This window comes from Phasianus colchicus, chromosome 7 (assembly GCF_987193195.1).
Source record: "Phasianus colchicus chromosome 7, bPhaCol1.hap1.1, whole genome shotgun sequence".
Taxonomy (NCBI): domain Eukaryota; kingdom Metazoa; phylum Chordata; class Aves; order Galliformes; family Phasianidae; genus Phasianus; species Phasianus colchicus.
The window spans coordinates 5,875,951-5,897,275 of record NC_143442.1 but is presented as its reverse complement, the minus strand read 5'-3'; the positions used below and the strand labels follow the sequence as shown (position 1 = coordinate 5,897,275).

The window sequence follows — 21,325 nt, the reverse complement described above, 5'->3', positions numbered from 1 at the left end:
AAAACTCTGGGAAATCCTCCAGTGTGGCAGCTTCCTTGTATCTCTGTGCTGGAGTTTTGATCTGGCCCTCAATGCATTTCCTCCAGCCTGTTTGGGTATTTTGAGGCCAAAAATCTCTATGGGGTCAGTATATTTGTTTGCGTTTCTTTCTTCTAGCTGGCTTGGCAGGATGTGCTGACTGCTGATGACTCACAAGTAGAGAACTTTTATTTCATTCTCCTTGATAAGGCTTTTAGTTATGAAAGTATCTGGCTCCGTCTTCGGTGGTGGCCTGGAAACCTGTGTAAGAGATGTAGACATGGTGGGAACTGAGCAGGTTTCCAGCAGCCTGACTTCAGTTTGAGTGTGCAGTCCTTTGGGCTTTCAGTGCTTGGCCATGAATGGGAGATCTGCTCCTCTGGGCTCAGGAGGCAGTGAGCCATGTTTTCAGATAAACAGAACGCAATTTTGAGTTCTAGTTGTGTAACTACAGCGCTAATGACAGCTACCATTTTTGATCCCTCAGCACCGAACATAAAGGTGGTCATTTCTGTTACATTTTCGGAGTCTTCTATTCTGCAGGCTTTTTTCCCCCATTTTTGCCTTATCTTTGATTGAACAATCACCTGAAATGTGATGAGGACATGGTATGCAGAAAGTCATCTGCTTGTCTTTTTTTCCCAATGACTCTGAGGCATGTGTGAGCAGCAGTTATCTCAGCTGCTGATCAATGAAGCTGGAGCTAATGTGTGAAGTGACCTTTTGGAAGAAAAAGAAAGTTGTGCCAATATTACAGTTGTAGTTTGAGTCAACTTTCACGCTTCATCATGTATTTAGTTGCAGGAGCTGCCACTTCACTGATTTGTATTGCTGTATCACTCAGTATTATGTCAACCAAATCAAGAGATGCTCAGAATTTGTCTTGTTTGTCAGCTGTCATGTTTTTATTGGCCATGTATCATGATTGGCCATGTTACATGATGACCTTCAACGTTTTAAGGTTAGATTTCACCTGATCTTCATCGTTCCTCCCTGGTATTATTCCATCTGACAGCAGATAGCTCCAAACAAGTGTAGAGGCTTGTATTCTGCACGTATTTCACAGGTGTTCACTGGGTTGCACTTTTCATGGAAACTGAGTTTTCCATTCTGGTTAAATTCCTCCCGTGCTCTTACTTGTTTGCGTTTCTTGTAGTTTGAAGCTGCATAGCTACATGGTTCCCCATTTGGTGGAGCCAATGGGATTTTTACCTTTGAAGTTAGACCTGGTTTACAGCTGCTGAGGGGCAAGCAAAGGTTATGCTCTAGCACTGCCCTGCTCTACGGTTTTGTAGTGCTTACGATTCTGATGAATGGAGCACTCAATTATTTAGCATCTATCACATTTTCACTTGCTTTTACTTTTGTTTAGTATTATTTTTTTTACCTTACTTTTTCTCCAAAGATATAAAATGTAATTTTGCTACATTAATCCACAAACCTAAAAGAAGCATTTGCTGTTGCTTAAGTTGCCCTTTGAATGAAATAGCGTCTGAATTGAAATTTTAAGTATGCATGAAGACAGTAAGGTAGCATTTGCAGTGTTAGGATTTCAATAATGTATGGAATTAGCAGAGCTTTATTATATTTCTATGCCTGCGTGCCTTCCGTTGAGTAAAAGTTGTAATAAATATAAGTTCAAAGGTAAAATTTTATTGCTGCACATGAGAGGATAAAAAATAAATTAGAGTAATGTAATCATGCTCATATATGTTATGAATTTTGAACACTGTCTATTAGAAGGTTTGTCAAAATGTGCTTAGCTTTGAAAATACAGATTAACGCTGAAGGTTTTAATATTGTTCTTCCTTATGTGCATATTCCTTGAGAATATCAGTGTAAAATATCTCCTGCCGAAAGCAATTGTCATAAAATGGCACTTTCCCATTTTAATAGCTGAATAATCAGAACAGAAATATTTTCTGAGTTGCTGAGAGGTTATTGCTTTTTTCATGCAAAGAAATTTAGCGGTAGAAAACCAAATTTTATCCAGATTTTCTCTAGTTTCTCTCTTTCAGTTCTTATATTTGAAAAGTGTGTCCAAATGCCTCCTGACAGTCCTGACAGTTCCAAGTGTTTAGAAAGGGGGAGGGAAGCCTTCATCTGATTCCATTTACTGATTCTGTGTTTTCCTTTTGTCTAGTAGCAAAGTTAAAATAGTACTTCAACTACAACAACTGGAAAACCTAGGAGGGAATGACTGGCTGGTATCTATCTGGACTCTTTACAGTTCATACATCATTTTTTTTTTTGCTGCTGTGGAGCAGCACAAAGAAGGACCAGGTCAGCACTGCAGGCTTACTGGGAGATCAGCTGTTGTTGCCAGCTCAGCACATAGCCCACTTTTAGCACCCTGAGAACCCCAGCTTTGAACACGTTTTGACATCAAAGTCAATTCCTTCTGTGAAGGAAACTGTTTTCTTCAGTTACTGTGTGTTTATCCTGTTCTTCATTTTTTCCTCTGCGAGCAGCATTAGCTCTTTTAGAAGTCCTTTTAACACAGCCTTCAAGCAAAAGCCCCTTGGTCTGAAGCAAGCTCTGGGTGGAATGCCAGTAGTCCAGCTCTATGTGCCATCATCTGGAGTCAGCTGCCATCGTCCAGCATCATGAGAGCTCTGAAAGAACGCAGTGGGCAGTATGTCCTGCTGAGCAGAGGTTTGGGGGCATGACATCCATCTCGTGGTGGGTGCTGCTCTGCTGGTAGTGCCCCAGTTCCCAGTGAGTATGGTAATATCAGCCAGTGCTGCCAATATGCTCCATCTTGCTGTGTCAGCACTCAGTGACAGCACCATGAAGTTCCACCTCATGGGCAAAGGAGAAGTGCACGGAAAATAGTATTTATATTGGTTTCTGTATTTGATTTCTCTCCATTTAAAGTACTAAATGATCTACACAAAATACAGTGGGAATCAAACACTCCTGTTTTTCTAAAATTTACAACTTGAAAATGGTTCAAGCATAGGTGTGGTTAGTTACAGGTATCTTAATGTATCTGAAAACTATCTTACGCAGTTGAGGCGTATAATTTGATAGCTGGGAAAAGCTATGTGTACAGTGATAGCTTTTATTCAAAAACAGGATGGCTCAAGGTGTGTATTGCTCTGGTCTAGAACAGATTTCAGTCCTTCATTGAGTCCCCCTTGGCTGGTAGTCAGTCTGTGTTACTGCATGTCTTGTTGTGTGAGCTTTTAAAGCTTCTCCAGGACATCCAAATACAGTGTGTTCTGAGTTTCGTGCATCAGTTAGAGGCAAAATTGAAAAATGAACTACTACTGTTAGTAGTGCTAATAAAAGCAAATATAGCCTGGCATTTGGCCCTGCATGCTCTGAGCATTGCCTGGTGAATTGTGAAGCTCTGAGTGACTGTATGAGATTGGGCCATGCTCTGCATCTGAACTAAGAACACATTTTTGTCTTAACTGCTTTTAAATGAGCACTTATTTTTTAGAGGTTGGCATAAATCTAATTTTAATTTACTGTTTCCATTTTCTTCTGCATTGATCCTCTTTCTGTGGAGATTCAATTTCAGACTTGGAAAAAGATGTTTTTCAAAGATTCCAGATGGTATTTGCAATTATTTATTATCATTAGCATTCACTGTCTCTGAAAACAAGTCTTTTGCCAGCTTAGATAAACCATTTCTGTTGCATTCTTGTTTACAATTTTTCAGTCTTATGTTGATTAAAACTCCCTCTTGGGCTGATTTCTGTGGCTAGAAGAGAAAACGAGAAAAAGGTTTCCACACTGTGTGGCAAATTGTTAACTCTTATTTGGGAATATTGCTTGGATAATAGTCATAGCCTTGATGACTATGAAGAGCCAGCAAGGTACATCATTCTTAAGGGGAGCATAATCAGAACAAAAAAATAATCATAATCAAAACAGTAGGTATAAAAGCATTGCACTTTTCCATGCTCTCATGACTTTTCTTTATTGGGTTGTTCGCTGTTTGAGAGCACCATTAATGTAGTTTGGTTTTTTGTTTTTGTTTTGTGGGGGTCTTGAATGTGAAGATGGCACCTTAATTCTGTGGAAATTGAGTGTTTAGAAATCTCTGGCTGTGATGCATTGGGAATAAATCATCACCTTCTTTATTCTAAATTGAAGTGCCTGAATGCCTCCACTAGAATTGACATGTCCTGCTGTACAGGTGTTTAAGATGAAGTGGACTCTATATACTATTGGAATAAATAAGTCAATTCATAACAATTGTTTTTTTCTTGAAGTTTTGGAAGCATGTATTTATAGTATTTAAATGCATTTGACTTGCTTGCATAATTGGTTTCTGCAGTATCTTGTATTGGTTGGCATTTTGAACAAAGCAACACTGGGAAGAAAGCAGAGGGACACCTGCTTCAGTTATACTACAGCATCAATTTAAACAATAAATCTTAATTGTAATCAGTCTTGATCAACCCACCTGCGTAGATTTGTTCATTTATAATTAGTAGGGATAATGAAGGAAAAGAAAAGGATGTTAGGAGAGAGGGGTAAAAAAAAAGGAAGGAACAGAACACCAATTATTAGGAACAGCCACTTGCAGTTATGTGCTCTTCTCTCTGAGTACAGCGAGCTCATGTTTACCTTCAGGTGCCACGTGAGCAATTTCTCTTAATTCAGGAGCAGTTGTATGTGCAACCACAAGATAGAATTAATTCTCCTGCTCTTATTCCCAAGCCCAGCAGGTGAATGCACAGCAGTTTTTAAAAAATGACTACTTGTCTTTGTGTGTGAGGTAGGAAATACATTGGAGCCAGTGTGCTATGTAGGGAACTCTTGCAGCTCTATTATTTTTTAACTTGGAGACTGGTGGCTGCTGTAGCATACTCCATAGTGGTATAGCTGGGGTGCTCTCTGCAGGCTTTGCCAGCTGCTCACTGAAGTGCCTCTCACCAGGGCTCGCTTTCATGGAACTTCCTTGGAGCTACAAATCAATTTTCTTCTGTATATTTACATAAACATAAAGGGAAAAAACCAGTTGTGGGTAAACAGTCCAAACTGCAGTGGAAGATGTGAGGGAAAGAAGAAGAAATAGCTCATCTTTCCATGCACTTCAACTGTTTCTCATAAGCACTGTAATGGTCATAAGGGAGCCCAGCTGCACATAGCTGTAAGGGTGGTGCAGGGATGAGGGCCAGCCTGCAGATTTTGCAGTGCCTTCATGATGTATTTACAGGCGTATTGTTTCTTTTTCAAATTTATTTTGATTCTGTTTTTGTAACTTTTTATTTTATTTCTCCTTATCCTTATTACCCAAAACTTTATTGTTTTTCTTCCCAGTGCATTATGCAGTTGAAAGTGTTTTTTCTCTAATCTAATGCATTGGTTTTCCTAATTGCATTTCAGCAAAGCCTTTTGACTCAAACCCTTTATGATTGTATTGTCTGTTCTTTTTTCCCTCAAAATGATCCTGGTTGCATTAGTGCTTATTTCCTCTTTTCCATTATGAATAGCTGTTGTTTCTTCTCTCCTCATCTTTTCTCATGGCAGATCCTTACCTCCATTTGTCTTCATTGCCGTTTCATTTGTCCTTTCTGCTATGGGACTCTGATAATACTGATGGACCACTGCAATTAATTTTATTCCATACACCATGGCTTGCTTTGACAAACTGACACTGTTCTTCTCAGCTGTTCTTACCTATTGACCAGCATTAGTAAAAATCAGCCAGGAGCCACAGACTTCAGTGAAGTGCTGAAGGCAGCAAATCATAGAATGGCCTGGATTGAAAAGGAGCACACTGATCATCCAGTTCCAACCCCCTGCTGTGTGCAGGGTCACCAACCAGCAGACCAGGCTGCCCAGAGCCACATCCAGCCTGGCCTTGAATGCTCCAGGGATGGGGCATCCACAGCCTCCTTGGCAACCTGTTCCAGTGCATCACCACCCTCTGTGTGAAGAACTTCCTCCTACTATCTAACCTAAACCTCCCCTGTCTCACTTTAAAACCATTCCCCCTTTCACTATCCACACTCATAAACAGCTGTTGCCCCTCCTGTTTATATGCTCCTTTCACATACTGGAGAGGTGTCCCTGGAGCCTTCTCTTCTCCCAGCTAAACAAGCTCAGTTTCCTCAACCTTTCTTCAAATGTGGGATGGCTGGGCACGGCAGTCCCTGCATGTCCTCGTTCATCTCCAGAGCTGGCAGAAACAGCAGAGGAGAATCAGAGTTTTGTTACAGCACAAACACGTTGAAAATGGTTATAAGCAATCTCTCCTATTGTTGTTGTGTGAGTGTTATTACTTTTAAGTGTAATGTTGTTGTTATTTGATGAGATGCCTGGGCCGAGATACTGCCAGCAGACAGCACTCTTGGAATGTGGTTGCCATTAGCAAAGTGGCACGCAGTCAATATGAATTCCTCTGAATTTACTACTGCCTGTTGACATCTTATTCTGTTACAGGCAAGTATTTAATCAAAGTTTATTGTCATTCTTCTCTGAGATTTAAGTGGGAAATAAAATTTTACGATACGTATAGTATTTTAGATGACGGCTTCATTATTTCCACTGAATAATTTGAAATGCTACAAGGAGAAATATTGATGTCAAACTGGTAATTGTCATTAAATATGCAGCATTTTTGCAGCAGTCACTTGTGCAAAAAAATAAATTTCCTGAATTTACAGGTAGCATTGCAGTACCATCTGAAATGCAGCTTTAAGTTTTTCACACAGAGGGTGGTGATGCACTGGTTGCCCAAGGAGGCTGTGGATGCCCTATTCCTGGAGGCATTCGAGGCCAGGCTGGATATGGCTCTGGGCAGCCTGGTTTGGGCATGGGTTGCTGGGAAGAACAGGAGTATTTGCTCTGGAGCTGGGATTTCTGAGGGGTGTCATGCAAAGTAGGCAGACGGGTTTAATGCTGAACTTCTGCAGAGTGAAGTGTTGCTGTTTGTTCAGTATCTCACTGTGTAGTGCTTTATTCAAAACCATGAAAGTATCTTCTCCTTCTAGAATGGAAATGGCAGGAAGAAAAAAAATTCTGGAAAAACAAGCTTTATATTTCAAGCAGAGTTCTGTTTTGTTCTTTGTTTTGCCCATTGGGAAGAATTTCATTTCTTTATAAGATGAACCAAAAATTCATCTTGGTGTGTGTTTCTCCGTGTAGTTCCTTCTGTTGACTTATTAATTCAAATACAGAACCTGTACATTAGGTTATAATTAACTTTATTACCAAATATATTTGCAAAAATTCTATGTTTGTCTTTCATATTTATTACACTCTGTGGAAGAAGAGGGATTCAATCTTTACTACATTGAAAACATTATCTATTGTGTAACTGATGTAGCACACATTGCTTAACAGCTGCGACTCATAAAATGCAGGTAGAAGTTCAGTTTTGCAGCTAGTACTTTCCACGTGCAGTTGGGTTAGCAGCAGTTTCACAAGGATAGAAGGCATTTCCCGAGGTTCACTCTGATGAGAGCCTCACTTAATTTCCACCCAAGTGTTCTCAGCGTGAGGATGAAGCTCTTCAGTCGATACTGTCCTCACCAGTCCTCCAGCTGCATCTCAGCTACTGCTTGGCTTTGCACTCCTGAGGGTCACAGCAGAAAAAAAACAACTCATCAGAGCAAACGCAGTTCCTTGAGACTAATTCTGGGCACTCTGCCAATGTCAAGGTGGGGGAAAAGACAAAATGAGCAAGTGAGACCTGAAGGAGAGGCAGTGAGGGTTGTGGCAGTAACCCCTGAGGTGGGTTGGATGGGCTTGGATCCGTTCCACGCTAATGAGAGGACGCCTCAAGAACCAAAGAACCTTTTGTTTTTCTTTAGAAGTGTTTTCTGCCCTTCTGCCTTGGGCGCTGGTGTTTACTGCTGAGCAGCTCACTAAGTTTATACCAGCATTGCAGCAATTTGTGGGCAAGAAGCAGTTTCACATCAAGAGAGGGTTCTGACTGGGAGAGATGGGAGACCTGAAGAAATACCGCTGTGCTCTGAGCTGTCACCGAGTTTAACTCCTGGTTATTACAAGATGAACTTCACTGCGGTCTCATCATTTCTATTCTTAAAATTCTGACTAGGGAGTGGAGTTGCAGCAGTCATTGTCAGTGCTGTCTCCTGCTCTGTTTTCCTGAAGGATGAGTGGCTTTCACAAGAACTGCATCCTTCCCTGCCACCCCACAGTTCTCCATGGCTGATTTCAGATATTGCAGCTTGAGATCTAAACACGTACTTGGAGGAGAATTCGTATTGCATTTAGGTAATTTAGATGCTTAAAGTGTTATTTAGCCAAGAGTAAGCCTCCTCTAGAAAGATTATTGTGAACATCTGCAATAAGAATTCTACCTTCTACCTTTTGGGTGGACAGTTTAGAGGCTGTGGAGAATTTAATATCTTTTGTAAGCCTGTGACGGTGCATAAAGCACATTTGATATGTATCCTGTTAGAGTATTTTTTCATAGGAAATAAGAGATATTACCTTCTTTTGTAATATATGGGGGTTTTCTGAGATCTCTCTGCTAGGCAGTTGGTACAGAGCGGTGCATTTCCACGTTAATAACAGCCAGCAATTAAACCTGAACACAGCAAGCAGAGCTGTAACGTAGATCAAACTGAGTGTTGAATTGTACCTTCATGCAATCATTGGTACTCTCTCTATAGCAAAGCTCAAATCTCCCTTTTGCTGAAGAACTTTGAATTGCAGCCTCTGTTCACGCTGCTGCTGCTTCTGTCACCTGTTATAAATCCTATGGAGAGAAGCAGAAGGCAGATTTTGCTTCTTTACCAGAGCTGTGGAATGCAACTGTTTGCTTTCACCCAGGATTGTGGGTGGAAGAAGCCACCCCAGGTGGGGTGCTGGGTGCTTAGAGGTGATCTTTGGGAAGTCTGAAGGCATCAGTGGGAAGGCTCCTATGCCTCCCTGTGACTGTAAGCGATGGCAGGGAAGGGTGTGTGTTTTATGGTACTTCACTGAAGCTTATAATCTCTTGATTTTACTGTACCAGTGTCTCTTAAAATCAAGTCTGCCTAGGAAACCCTCATGTTATCTGCTGCTAAACAGACAGGTTGTCAAAATATTAGCAGGGATTTTGACACTAAAATGACTTAAGGAGACAGCTGGAACAAGGCTTACAGGTTTATCTGTTGTTTTTTTTTTTTTGTTCCTGTTTTTTAACACTGGTTTGGTCTGAAGATAGTTGTCAGCATTGTGTGAGCAGTGGTAATAATGGACTAATCAAAATAAAGGGTTTAAGCATAAGATTTGCAGGGGTTGCCAAACGCAGTGCCAAAAGATGTGGGGCTGTCTCTAAGGGGGGGCTTTGGTCTTGATTTTCTTATCCAGCAGCCTTGGAACAAATAGCAATACGAGTGGGCATTTCAAGCCCTTCCCAATGAACATAAGTGCAAGGAAAAAGAGAAAGTATTTTTAAACGTATTTTTGCAGTCAGATTGCCTGGCTGGGTTCTCTGTTCCTTCTTATAATATGCTTGAAAAGTTTTATTTGTGCCTTGAGGGCGATGAGCCTGTCTTCATTTAGGGATGCAACTGCAGATAATAGGACTGCGCTACTGACAGCTTTATGCAGTCTCAGTAGCAGCCTCCTTCTCTTATTTACACACTTGTACATGTATTGTCTTGCAAAAGCAATCCAGATTTCTATCCTTGTGCTTATAATTGCATCTTGGGCTGCCTTGTTACAGACCCTGTTCCTGTAAAGCGATGTGGAAGAGCCAGTGTTACTCTGTTGTTTCCATTATAAATTTTATTTTATTTTTCGAAGTATAATTGAGATTGGATAGTCATTATTGTGGTTTTTTTTTTTTCCTGAATTCATTATTAAAGAACCTTCAGAGGAAAATGGAAAACTTCATAACTGTTATAAAGGTAAAAGAGGTAACAGTCAGTGTGGACTTGTTTTTAAACAGGAAGATTTGAGCTTACAGGAATTTCAGATGTATATCTGATAATTCATGAGGGCCCAGAAACAGAAGGCAAGAGAGCAGTGTAACAAATTCAACCATGTCTGTTCACTGTTTGTTATACATTCGGTGTACTGAAAGAGTTTTGTTTTATGAAACTTTGTCAATTATGGTGTCTTCGTAAAGTCTATGCAACTAATGAAATTGCTGGATGTTTCAATTGTTTTTCCTTTGTTAAAGTAGAATTATGTTCTATTTTACTTTTTAAAACACTAGCCCAATGTCTTCTGCTCCACCCAACATCCCTCCTGTGTGCTCTGTTCTGCTGCTCACTCTGCCAGCCGACCTTTTGGTTGGTAGCTCTGTCCTCAACCCTCCGATTCCCTGCCTTCATGTTGAACAGGATTTTAAAGAGATTCTTCTCATCAGGATGTGTACTTCTAGTCCTTGTCCCTTAGTTCGTTCCCACAGAAGGTATTTCTTCTTGGATGTGGTTTGTTTAGTTGAGCTGTTATTTTGGATCTCCTAGTGCATTCAGAAGTGGTACGTGGTCACTTCTAGGGAGGTTTCAGGAGAGCGACCAGTACATCTATCAGATGCTTTTCTGACCTGCAGGCAGAAGAAAACTGTCTTCTATAGGGACCTGCATAATTTATGTTGTGGGAAGTAGGTTCTGTAGTTATAGATTTTTATTTTCTGAAGAAATCCTTTAGGTGGTTGTTCAGCTATTATACTTTCAAGCCTGAAGCCTAACCTTGTGTTCTTTTGTAGCATATTCCTCCACTGCTAGGCAGATATTTGACATAAAGTCACTCTGTATGATAGAAAGCATTGATAGTGAAGCAAGTCAAACTTCCCTCTGTTTGCTTTGTTTTGTTTTGTTTGCTCTAGGTGAAGAAGTACCATATCACCTTTGCTCAGAGCTTCCACGTCCTGATGTCATGGCTTGTGAAATCCCTTGTGCAACAGACTGTGTGCTTAGTGAGTGGTCCCAGTGGTCCCCGTGCTCCCATTCATGCTCCAGTAAAAGTGCAGAGGGCAGCCAAAGCAGGAGTAGGTCCATCTTGGCCCTTCCAGCAGAAGGTAAGTGGTAAATATTTTAAATTAGTTGCTATTTGTTTGTTTAATGAATTGACTTGTGTTCCTCTGCCAAGCTGTGTTTAGATCAGAGCAAGTGCCAATACTGAAGCAATGAGAAATAATACATCTTGTCTGTCCTTTATGCCTAGCAACTGAAAGATCTTTCTAGGCTTGAATTAATCACAGATGCATGAGTTATTTAGAGAAATTCTGTCATAGTTCAAAATTATTTACTTTAGCCTATGAATTATTGTATGTTTAGGGCTAGGACTGGGTGTGAATTTGTTCAGGAGAGCTACATCCAATACTAACGAAATTACGGCATGACATGGAAGCTTAACATGGAAGTGTTTTTATATGGTAACATATTAGTATCGATTTAGAACAGAACAGTGAGCTGTGTCAAACAAGGAAATAGAAGAGGACCTGTTTCTTTTATTAATGCAAACCTGAGATGTGTTAACCTTGTTTTTCTGTTGGAATAAGTAAATAACTTTTGATGAATATACGTAATTTCTGCTGGATGTTCATGGACGCATCACGTACCTCAAGTTTAATGTACCAACAGCACAGTGATACAATTGTTTACACAGAGTATGTCTTATTAAAATGATAGTCTTCTAACTTTGGTTACACATACAGTAATGCAATTCTGTACTGGTTTATCACGGAGAATTGGAATGATACCACTGTGGGCACATAAAAATGCATAAAGCGTGAACAGGTCTAACAGACTCAAGCCTTGTTGACACAACAGAAAATATCTAGTATTGTTAGCATTGTGTGCGACTAATCCATCACCAAAACACTTCAGATGCAAATCTAGTCCAGGAGAACCTCTGTTAAGTGCCATTTTGTAAATTATCATTAAAAGCACCCACTCTTTCTGGGCCAGCAGTACAAGGACTTGATCCTGCAAACTCTGCTCGTTATGAATATTCCGTATTCACATAAACATCCTGATAAGCACTTGCAAAAAAAATTGGGACCCTTCAGGATGGAAACTGCTATGTAATTGTTGATTGAATGATAATAACTGCTAGTAAAAAAGCCTATATGCTAGGAAATAATTAAACTGAAAAATAAAGTTGGTTTTGTATTTTCCATGGTGAGAACAAAACTTAAATAAGAGACTTATGTGGAATTGTGAATGTAAAGGCTGTGCTATTGCTAGTGTTGAAGAAATGAATTTTAGAAGTGCAAAAGCTCAGTGATCTCAAGAATATATAACCTGAAACACAGTAAACAGAAATATAATTCTTTGAACTGAGTGTTTCAGGCTCCTTAGAGAAGAATAATTCATTAATAAAGCCAAACACCCGAGTGTTTCTGAACATCTTTAAAGATAAATGAAGTATTTTACCATATAGAAGATGAGAAGTTGGGGAAACTTAGCAAAAGTGGATTGAGTAGTGCTGTGTCAGTAGTATGGCAATGTTATGTAACCTGACACACTCATATCCAGCTCTTAGTGAGCCACCAAAGCCTGTGGAGCTCTGCTAGCCACTGAAGATCGTATTTCATATGCTCTCAACAGGGACAATGTTGGCCTTGGCTGTGCTCTCAGCACTCCTGGATGCCATCTCATAGTCTGACCTCAATTCAAATCCTCAGCTCATTTTCTCCTAGCTGTTCACCAGATCCCATTACATGGAAACCAGGATGCTGTTGATAAAGCTACAAGAGGGTGCTTTAAAATCACTTTTTAAAAGATATTTATTAACACAGCAAATTTTGGGAAGCCTGTACAAAAGGTGAATGTGGAGATAGCCAGTCTCAGCAGATGTAAAATGGATTTGAGGAACTGATGAACAACTGGTCCCTATGAGGTCCATAAAAGATGACTAAAAGGGCTGGAGAGGGTTGTCCTGTCCTGCTTCCCTTGTACAAAGGTTGTGGATGAGCTGCAGAAAGTGCCTAAGCTCTCATGCTTTTTCTGAACAGCATCTACTGTTAGTTTTGCTGGCAGACTGCTAGGCTGAACAGACATTACTTATGAAAGGCATTACTTATGTTCTGAAATTAAAACGGCCTTGTTATTACACTTGGTGATTTAAGAGAGCTTTCTTACTGTGGATACTGGAAAAAAAAAAAAAAAAAAGACAACAAAACACACAATTTTTCCAGGAGAAGCCCAAGTTTTGTTAGATCTTTTTTTTTCTTTGGTTTTTTTTTTTTTTTTTCCTCCCTTTTTTTCTTTTATTCTGTCTAATGGACCAGATATTTTGCCATTTCCTTTTTGCTTATTTTTTTTACATGTGCTCAAGCACATGAGCAGTTTCTTCTGCCAAGAAGTTTTCAGGAAAGTAAGATACCCAGGGGCATTTTCCACTCCATCATCATACTCAACCTTTCAGAGGCTGAACACGATGTGGAGCAGACCATTTTCATGGAAAAGAAGAAAAAGAGAGCAGTAATGTGGCGCGATTATCCAAATCAACGTGCTAAGAAATCCCTGTCCCTCTCTTTCCTCGGTGTTATGTGCCATTTGGGGTCATGCTTCATTTCAGAAGGCTCAGTCCTGCAAGATGATCAGCGTCCCTTCGAGGAGCAATATTGCCTTCATCTCCTGTTGATTTTAGTTAGGGCATAAAGGTGCTCTGAGTCGTGTGGTGTCTGGCCCCGGCACTTCAGTTCTTTCAAAACGTGTTACTTTAATTTTGATGTACGTTTGCGGTGTCATAAGTTGCCAGTTCCTCCATCCAGGAAGAGAATGATTTTGATTGTAGTCATTTTTGCTTCTTTCTTCCAAAAATGACAGTGCTTACGGTTACAATTTCACTGCATTACTCCCTAGCTTTTGAGCTATGAATGTCTGCAGCTTTTATGGGCTCAATTCAGACCCCTGGCTGGAGTGTTAAGGCTTCTGGGGAGACTGTTCCTACTCCTGTGTTTTGTAGATTTATTACAAGTTGCTGACAAAGTGTAGTATCTTAACAAATTCTGCATGTGAATTTGGAGGATGCTGCCTCAGACAAAGAAAGACTCAAAGTCTTTCAAGTTTTTTCTGACTTGATTTGCAGACTTTTAACTAACTTTGTATCAGTTAGTAGTAACAACTTTCCATCAGTATGGATTAGCAGCCCATACTGCTCTGTGAATGTAGTCCAAATATTAGAGAGCAATGTTCCTCCTTTGGAAATTAGCAAGTAGAATGAGCATAAAAATAATGCTTAATTTGTCTCTAAGGATAATTGCATGTTTGCTGAGTGATACTGCCATTTAAATGGAATCAACTTGGCTGTGTGTAGGAGTATCAATAAGGTAACTCAGAAATATACTTTGCCTATTTCTGTTTCCATTATGCGTCGGAATGCAATTTTATGCAAGGCTAGTTTAATGGGGAAACAATATTTTAGAAAGTTGTTGTTGCAGCCATAAAGGTCAGCAGCTTTATTTAAGCTTTATTTATTTATTTAGTTTGGAAAAAAAAAAAAAAAAAAAAAGATGTGAAGCAAACCCATCACGGTTATTTTTTTTTTCCATTGCCTCCTTTTGCCACATGTCACGAGATAAAATATTTTCTTCTTCTCATGCTTCCCAGGTGGAAAAGCCTGTCCTCCTGACCGAGCCCTGCAGGAGCAGCGCACCTGTAACGATCACCCATGTGTGCATTTCTTCTGGGAAACCTCCCCCTGGAGCTCTTGTTCTGAAGATGTGTTGGTAACTGCACTGAATGCAACCATCGGTTGGAGCGGAGAAGCCGCTTGTGGAGTGGGGATGCAGACGAGGAAAGTCTTCTGCATGAGGAGCGGTTCTGGCCACGTTACACCTAAAAGGTATTCAAAGAAAGGTTATTAGTGGTGCACCTTTGTCTGTAGAGCTCAAGTGACGATTTGTTACGGTACATTACACTTAAGAGTATTTTCAGACAGCGTAGGGAAACAGCAGACTTAGTAATAATTCCATTTCTGCTCTTATTCTCCAGTTGCTATTCCATCACTACTGTTGAAAGGTTATTAATGTGTAACAAAAATGAGCAGCTATCTCATTTTTAATTTTTATGAGTAAATCCAAGGAAAATGCGTGCTTCTAGTGCTATAGATCTTGTTTGCTGTACCTCCTCTATTATTCTAATTCAGATTTTTTTGCAAATGCTTTTCCTCAAGGACTGGCGTATGGAGAACACAAAGTATCTCTGGACATAACGTTCATTAATACATTATTAACAATGCTTTAATAAAATAGAAAAAAATAAGTAGAGTTTGCATTGTATTTACACCATGATGAGGCAGAACCTTTGTGATACGTATCATTCTGTGATTTATAGAGCTGTTATAATGCAATACCAACAACTGTATTCTGCAGTACAAGTATTCTGAATTTTGCTTTGTTTCCCTAAGTGAGGAAAATAAGTAGCACAGATGTTTTCCCCAATATCAAAAAAATCAAGACGCTGCTAATTATTTTTTCCACTGATAATGAGTCTGGAGACTTACAACTGAGTTTCACTTCTTATTGTAGCTCTCAAACAATCTTGTTGGTATAAGCAGACTGTTGATTTCTGCAAAGTTAATTAAAATTCTTGAGGTTAATGGGATTAATTAAATAAAGGGAAAGAAATCTAATAGTCATTTATATCTAAAATCTATTGATATGCTGCAACTTTGTCTAATTAAACATATTGTTTGTAGAGCTATATAACGTCTAAAATAGGTTTTCCCCCCTCCACTTGAGACAGTCTGAGGGGAAATGGATGTTCCACTGACATGGTTTATGTCTGAGTTGATGAAAACTGACCCAAAGTAATATTGCATTTGGAACTGCTGCAGCGAAAGCCTACTGCTAATGTGGCTTCAGAAATGGGCTACATTATGGGAATTAATAACCTTTGTGTGCTGTTGGGCTGAGTCTTTGTGTTCTGTGTTTTTCCCAGTTTCATGATAAAAGCCTACGCAGCAATTTAGGGCAGTTGCGAGGCACAGAAAGTTGAATAAAGCTAGAATTTCAGCTTAAAAATATTTCAGCACCTTACTGGTTGGATAACAGAATTCTGCTCTTTAGAATAGTTACGATTAATGAGGACAAATGTCTCTTTATTTTCTTTTAAATTATACCTTTCAGTATCCTATTACCATCTCAGTAGCAGAATCATGACTGCAAGGTTTATTTTCTTTCCTAGTGCGGTTTAATGGCATATTCTTCTTTCAGTTCTGATCATTTTAGATTGCCTGTGTTCCTAAGTATTTTTGAGTGATCTTTCTACTACAAATTAATGAAAATTAGAAAAGAGTAATTCCCTTTCCGATCCCCTACTTGAAATGCATGATGTGCCCGTTCCCATAAAGTTGTCCTTTTTCCACCCTTTTAGTTTTTAAATATTGATTGTGTGTGTCTGAAGCATTTATTAGAACATGCATCATGTGTTTTTCATTTCAGAGTTAAAAATTGATGCAAAAAAAAAAATGAAATTTCTTTTCCCATACTGTCTAGTACAACTTTCCCAATACAGCTTCTGTCCTGCAAGCTCTTCCTGCACTTTGGGAAGAGACACAAAGATGGCTTCAAGCTGCTTTTGAATTTCCTAGTGGTTTGAAAGCAGGAGAATATCTCATCAGTCCTTACACACAGTTGCAAGTGAATAGAAGGCTGTTGTATGTCATGTTAAACAGGACTACCTTATAGACTCAGTTTGGTAATAAATATATCTGTTTTGCTTCAGTGAGCATTGTGTTTTAGGCAGCAGATAGTGTTACATTTACTCTGTAGTCATCAGGCCAAACTCAATATTTTTAAAAATCCGTGCACGTGTTCTAACTTCAGTTTGGTTACATGTGTGCAAAGGGGAATGGAAATGAGACTTGCTGTGAGCAGGAGAGGTTCCTGTGGTGTGGCATCGGGCTCACAGTGCTCTGAGAGTCTTATGAGCTGAACATTTCCCTACAGATTTGTTGTTTGTTGAGGAAATGGTATCTCTGCATTTGTACTTACAGATGTCCAGATTCCACCAGACCTGAGACCATGCGGCCGTGTCTCCTGCCCTGCAAGAAGGACTGCATCGTTACGCCTTTCAGTGAGTGGACTCGCTGCCCGACAGCGTGTCAGCCTGGTAAGCCTATAAAAAAGAGAACAGAATATGGGGCAATTTATTACATTCGTGGCCCTGGGGAAAGGATGGAAGGGCATGAGGAGCCCACCGAGGGCTTTCCAGACATCGTCTGTGCATGCCATGTGCCTTCACCTCTCCCAGTTACTGCTGAGACTTTGGCAGCTCTGCACTCTCCCCAGCAAAGGCTCCTAACAGGTGTTGAAGGTCTCAGGCAGAGATTCGGGCTGCTGGTGCTGCTAATGGTGAACTGGGAAATGCAGATGCCAGTGGGCAGGGAGGCCACAAGTGGTCAGAGAGAAAGAAAAAGATCTGCAAAGATCCAAACCCTTCCTTTTCTCATGATGCATCTCCCCATCATGTTGTCCTTCTACCTAATGCCTACAAGAGGGTCATGAAAGTGCTTGAGATTCAGCATCTCACGCATTGAGGGAAAAACTTAAAAGATGAAAGTCCAAGGCCCCTCTGTTCTATGTGGAATTGCTGTATTGTGTGAAATTTATTTCCGATCTGAATGTATGCACAGGGCTGTGTAGAAAACCCTTTGTGGTTTTCTAAGGACCATATGTTTCTCTGATCTGGTTGGTTAGCTTTTGTATGCTAGATGTTTAGCAAAGATTCTTTATAATGATCTGGTGTTGGTTTTCGTGACAAATTTCTGTTTCATTAATTGTTCAGATGAAAGACTTCATAGTTACCAGAATATTTCCTTTTCCTTGGCAGCTTCCTTGCCCTTCAAAGATTCTCAGTGGATGCTCTAGCATAGTCCTTGTAAGATTTTGTAGGAAAACGAGTTGTTTCTAAAACAGTGAATCCTGTTTTAATTAGCAATTTATTTTTAGACTTTAAATGAGCTGCCTATGAAGAAGTAGAATAAATTACCTGGTAAATTACTTTGTTTATTAAATAATAGTCTACAATTAAAATGAGAAGAAATTAATTATTTAACCTCCTTGGCAGTGTTATCATTTTAATATAATTCTAAATTAAAACTTCTTAGATGGGGGAGTTTGCTTTCTGCTAGATCTGTTACCGATATGGCTGCACTGCAAGTTTTTTCTTAATTTGCATTGCACAATTAAAACCTCAGCGTGATAATGAAATTTCAAAAACGCGATGTGTATGGGAGTCGTTCGGGGTTTTGTTGCTTTGTAGGAAAGTTATATTTAATGAAAACAATATACAGATGGTGAATTACTAAGCAAATCAAGCAGAAGCAGGTATTGCCTGACAGATTTAAAATTAAATGTGTACCAGCAGAAGATGAGAGCTTAGACAAACATGCAGCCACTAAATCAGGTTTACACAGAACTTTACCAGTTAAGCTGTTTGTAGTTTATCTGAGAAAGTGCATCCAACTTTACTATCTAACAGTAAAAAGCTGACATTTTCCCTACATTTAAATGTCATCAGACAAGAGGCTGTCTTCTGGCAAAGAATTATCTCATACCTCAGAAGTGTAGACAGCAGTGAACGTAGGGCAATAACAGATGGACGGACGATGTAATTCACAAAAGAAGTGCAATTGAATCAAAACACCTGTTGGTGAGTCAGGAACAGAGAGGTTGTTGCGAGTTATTGATTCTCTGCCATTTCAGATACTTAAAGGTGACAACTGTCTACCGCACTCCCCTATAATCTATCTCTTTTAATGGGTCTTTGAGGATGAATTGAAGCAAGATTCAGAGAACCAGCATGGAGGTTTCGGAAAATGAAATGGTTTGAATGAGCAATGTTTTTTTTGTATACCTGATGGTGAATGTGTCCTGAACAGGTATCTGCTTTCAGCATGGGTGATGTGCTCTCTGGTCTATCAGCATAGCCTTAAAATGAGATCAAAACAAAGCTCTCAATAAATAGATGGTGACTGTGAGTACTTCTCTTCTTTACATTGGTTACCCAGAGTGAAGGTCAACAGTTTCATAGTTGCTTAATGATGTTTCATGTGTGCTAGTTTACACTAAGTGTTAGACAGTAACTATCCAGTTTGTTTTCGTGACTTAAAACATATTTGAAATGTTAAAGTTGGTTCCCTCATTTAGAAATTCCTATGGCTTTTACCTTGCGTCAGTTTCTCTCAAGGATTTGCCACTATCAGTTTTCATAAAACAGCCAGAGATGGTCAAGCTTAAACTTAGGCTTTTGAAACTCTTATGTGCACAAGAATACTGGAGACAGCTCTGATTTTAGTGATTGAAATCTTAGAGGATCTGTCCCTGTTATTTGTGTGCTCATAGAGTCTTTTGCTGTCCAGTCTGTGCCCTTCCCTCTAGAGTCAGAAGCACAAAAGATGAAGCTGAATGCTTTCTGTAAGAGCTGCGACAGCGATTTTATCAAGATAAAGCTGGGCTTTATAGTAGTGAGCAAGAAGTTTGTCCCTCATCTGACAGTAATCCACGTTTACTAGCCCTGAGCAGTATGCCAGGGAAGCTGTGGGAGAGAAAGTAAAGATGTGAGAGCAAAAGAGGAATGAAAAGAATGGATTGATAGAAGGAGTTGTACGAATCTATGGGTAGGGAGAGGAGACTGGAGATGGGACAGGTGGGTGGGAATAGAAGCAAGGTAAGACACTCTCAGAATTCTCAAATAGCTTTTTCTGAGTTGCAGAGTTGAGGGCATGGAATTTGTCTTGAGATCCTGGGACTTAATTTTTCAGAATGGCAAATGGTCATAACTTACTTGAAGTCAGCTGAATTTACCTTTAAATGTACAGTCCTATATAATGTTAATACCTTGGAAAATCAAGCTGTAACAATCTTAAATGAGATATAAAAATTACATTTAGTAACATTTGTAAGGAATCCCGTAGAAAAGCCAATGAGGAAATTCAATTTTGAAAATGGGGTTTGAGTAACGTGCAATAAATGTTGAGGATAATTTAGTTTCTTGAGGTGGAGAAAATTACTGTGGGAAGCTCATTTAGATTTGGTGCTGATTAATAGGAAGAAAATGGCTAAGATTCTAATGGTGGTAGACAATTTGAATTAGAAAATCATCACAGAGAAAGAGATAAAGTTCATGATTCTTAGGAGAAGGGGAAAAAATAGCAATAGCAGAAAGACATTTCTGTTATGTATTTCAACAGATTCAGCAAATAGATAGCTGCACCTCTGATGAATGTGTTGCATGCAAACAGGAGTGTGGAAGGTCTGGAAGCTACCAAGGAAAACTGTACAAAAGTCTGGAGCCCAATAGGATTCTGCTTTTTTCACTTTTTATCCCAAATAAATATCCGTACTAGTAGCTAGTAGGGCCAGCAGCTTCAAACATAGAAGAGAAAACATCAAACATGGCTGTTTTTATCTTTTCTCATCATCAGAATTGTTCAGAATCTTTTTATTGCCAAACTGTTTTGCAGCAATTAGAAACAAGCATGTAACTGAAGGTGAATTTAAAGGAATGCCTGAAAGTATAATATCAAGAATGCAAATTAAGTTTTAGCTGATAGGAAAGTGGATTGGGTAACAGAAATGGATTGGAAATAAGTGGAAGCTGGATGGAAGGTATGCCCAGTCCTTACTGGGAAATGTGCAGTGCTGCTGTTACTTCCTATCTGCAGCCAGGAGGGGAATGGACTGTAGAATAAATATTTCAGTAAATCATCTGTTTCCATGTCAGTAGGGCTGTATGAATAGAAAAGGAAGTACTGCCAGAGCATCTTGTGACAGCCTTCTGTGTGAGAAATTGCTAAGTCCTAAAGAACTAAATAAAACCCCAAGAATAAAAAAAAAAATACTACAAAACTGAAAAGAAAGGTCAAGGAAATTATAGATCACTCATCCTAACTTCATTATGTAGAAAAGCACAAGTAGTAGTTATTACTTGAAATATAAATGTCTTAAGAATAAGATTATGATAAACTGGTCAGTATGGATTTGTTGAGAACAAATCATGCCCAGTAAATTTAATCTCCTCTTTTGACAGCATAGCTGCTCTAATTAAGGGAAGTGGTAGATTTTTGACACATGAAACTTTTATCAGGAAGCTGAGGAACAAGTGGCGTGAATTAAATCATTGTAAATGCATACTGAGCTGCTTGAAAAATGTCTCAGTGAAGATCACTGTGAAAAGTGTTATTCCATCTCCTTTGTGGCCCCTGGTCAGGTATACTGATACAATACTCAAGCTTTCTTCTCTCCAACTGAGCAGTTGCAGCTCTCCTTGCTTTTTCTATGTGTCAGACACTTCAGTGCCTACATTATCTTTACGTCTATTCACTGAGCTTGCTCTGTGTTCATGTCCTCCTTGTCCTGTGGAGCCCAGAACTGGACACAGCCCCGAGATGGCTCACCCAGTGCCCAGCAGAGGCAAAGTCT

At 39.5% G+C, this 21,325-nt stretch overlaps 1 protein-coding gene across 16 annotated transcripts in view; it reads left to right on the top strand.

Annotated features, from left to right (window-relative positions):
* Positions 1–21,325, top strand: part of THSD7B (thrombospondin type 1 domain containing 7B) — a 291,273-nt gene that overhangs the window by 143,793 nt on the left and 126,155 nt on the right. For all 16 annotated transcript variants that reach the window (XM_090143541.1, XM_090143539.1, XM_090143548.1 and 13 more), the window contains 3 exons: positions 10,775–10,966; positions 14,508–14,742; positions 16,897–17,012. In XM_090143541.1, coding sequence (XP_089999667.1) covers positions 10,775–10,966; positions 14,508–14,742; positions 16,897–17,012 — 543 coding nt within the window. The remainder of the gene's footprint in view (positions 1–10,774; positions 10,967–14,507; positions 14,743–16,896; positions 17,013–21,325) is intronic.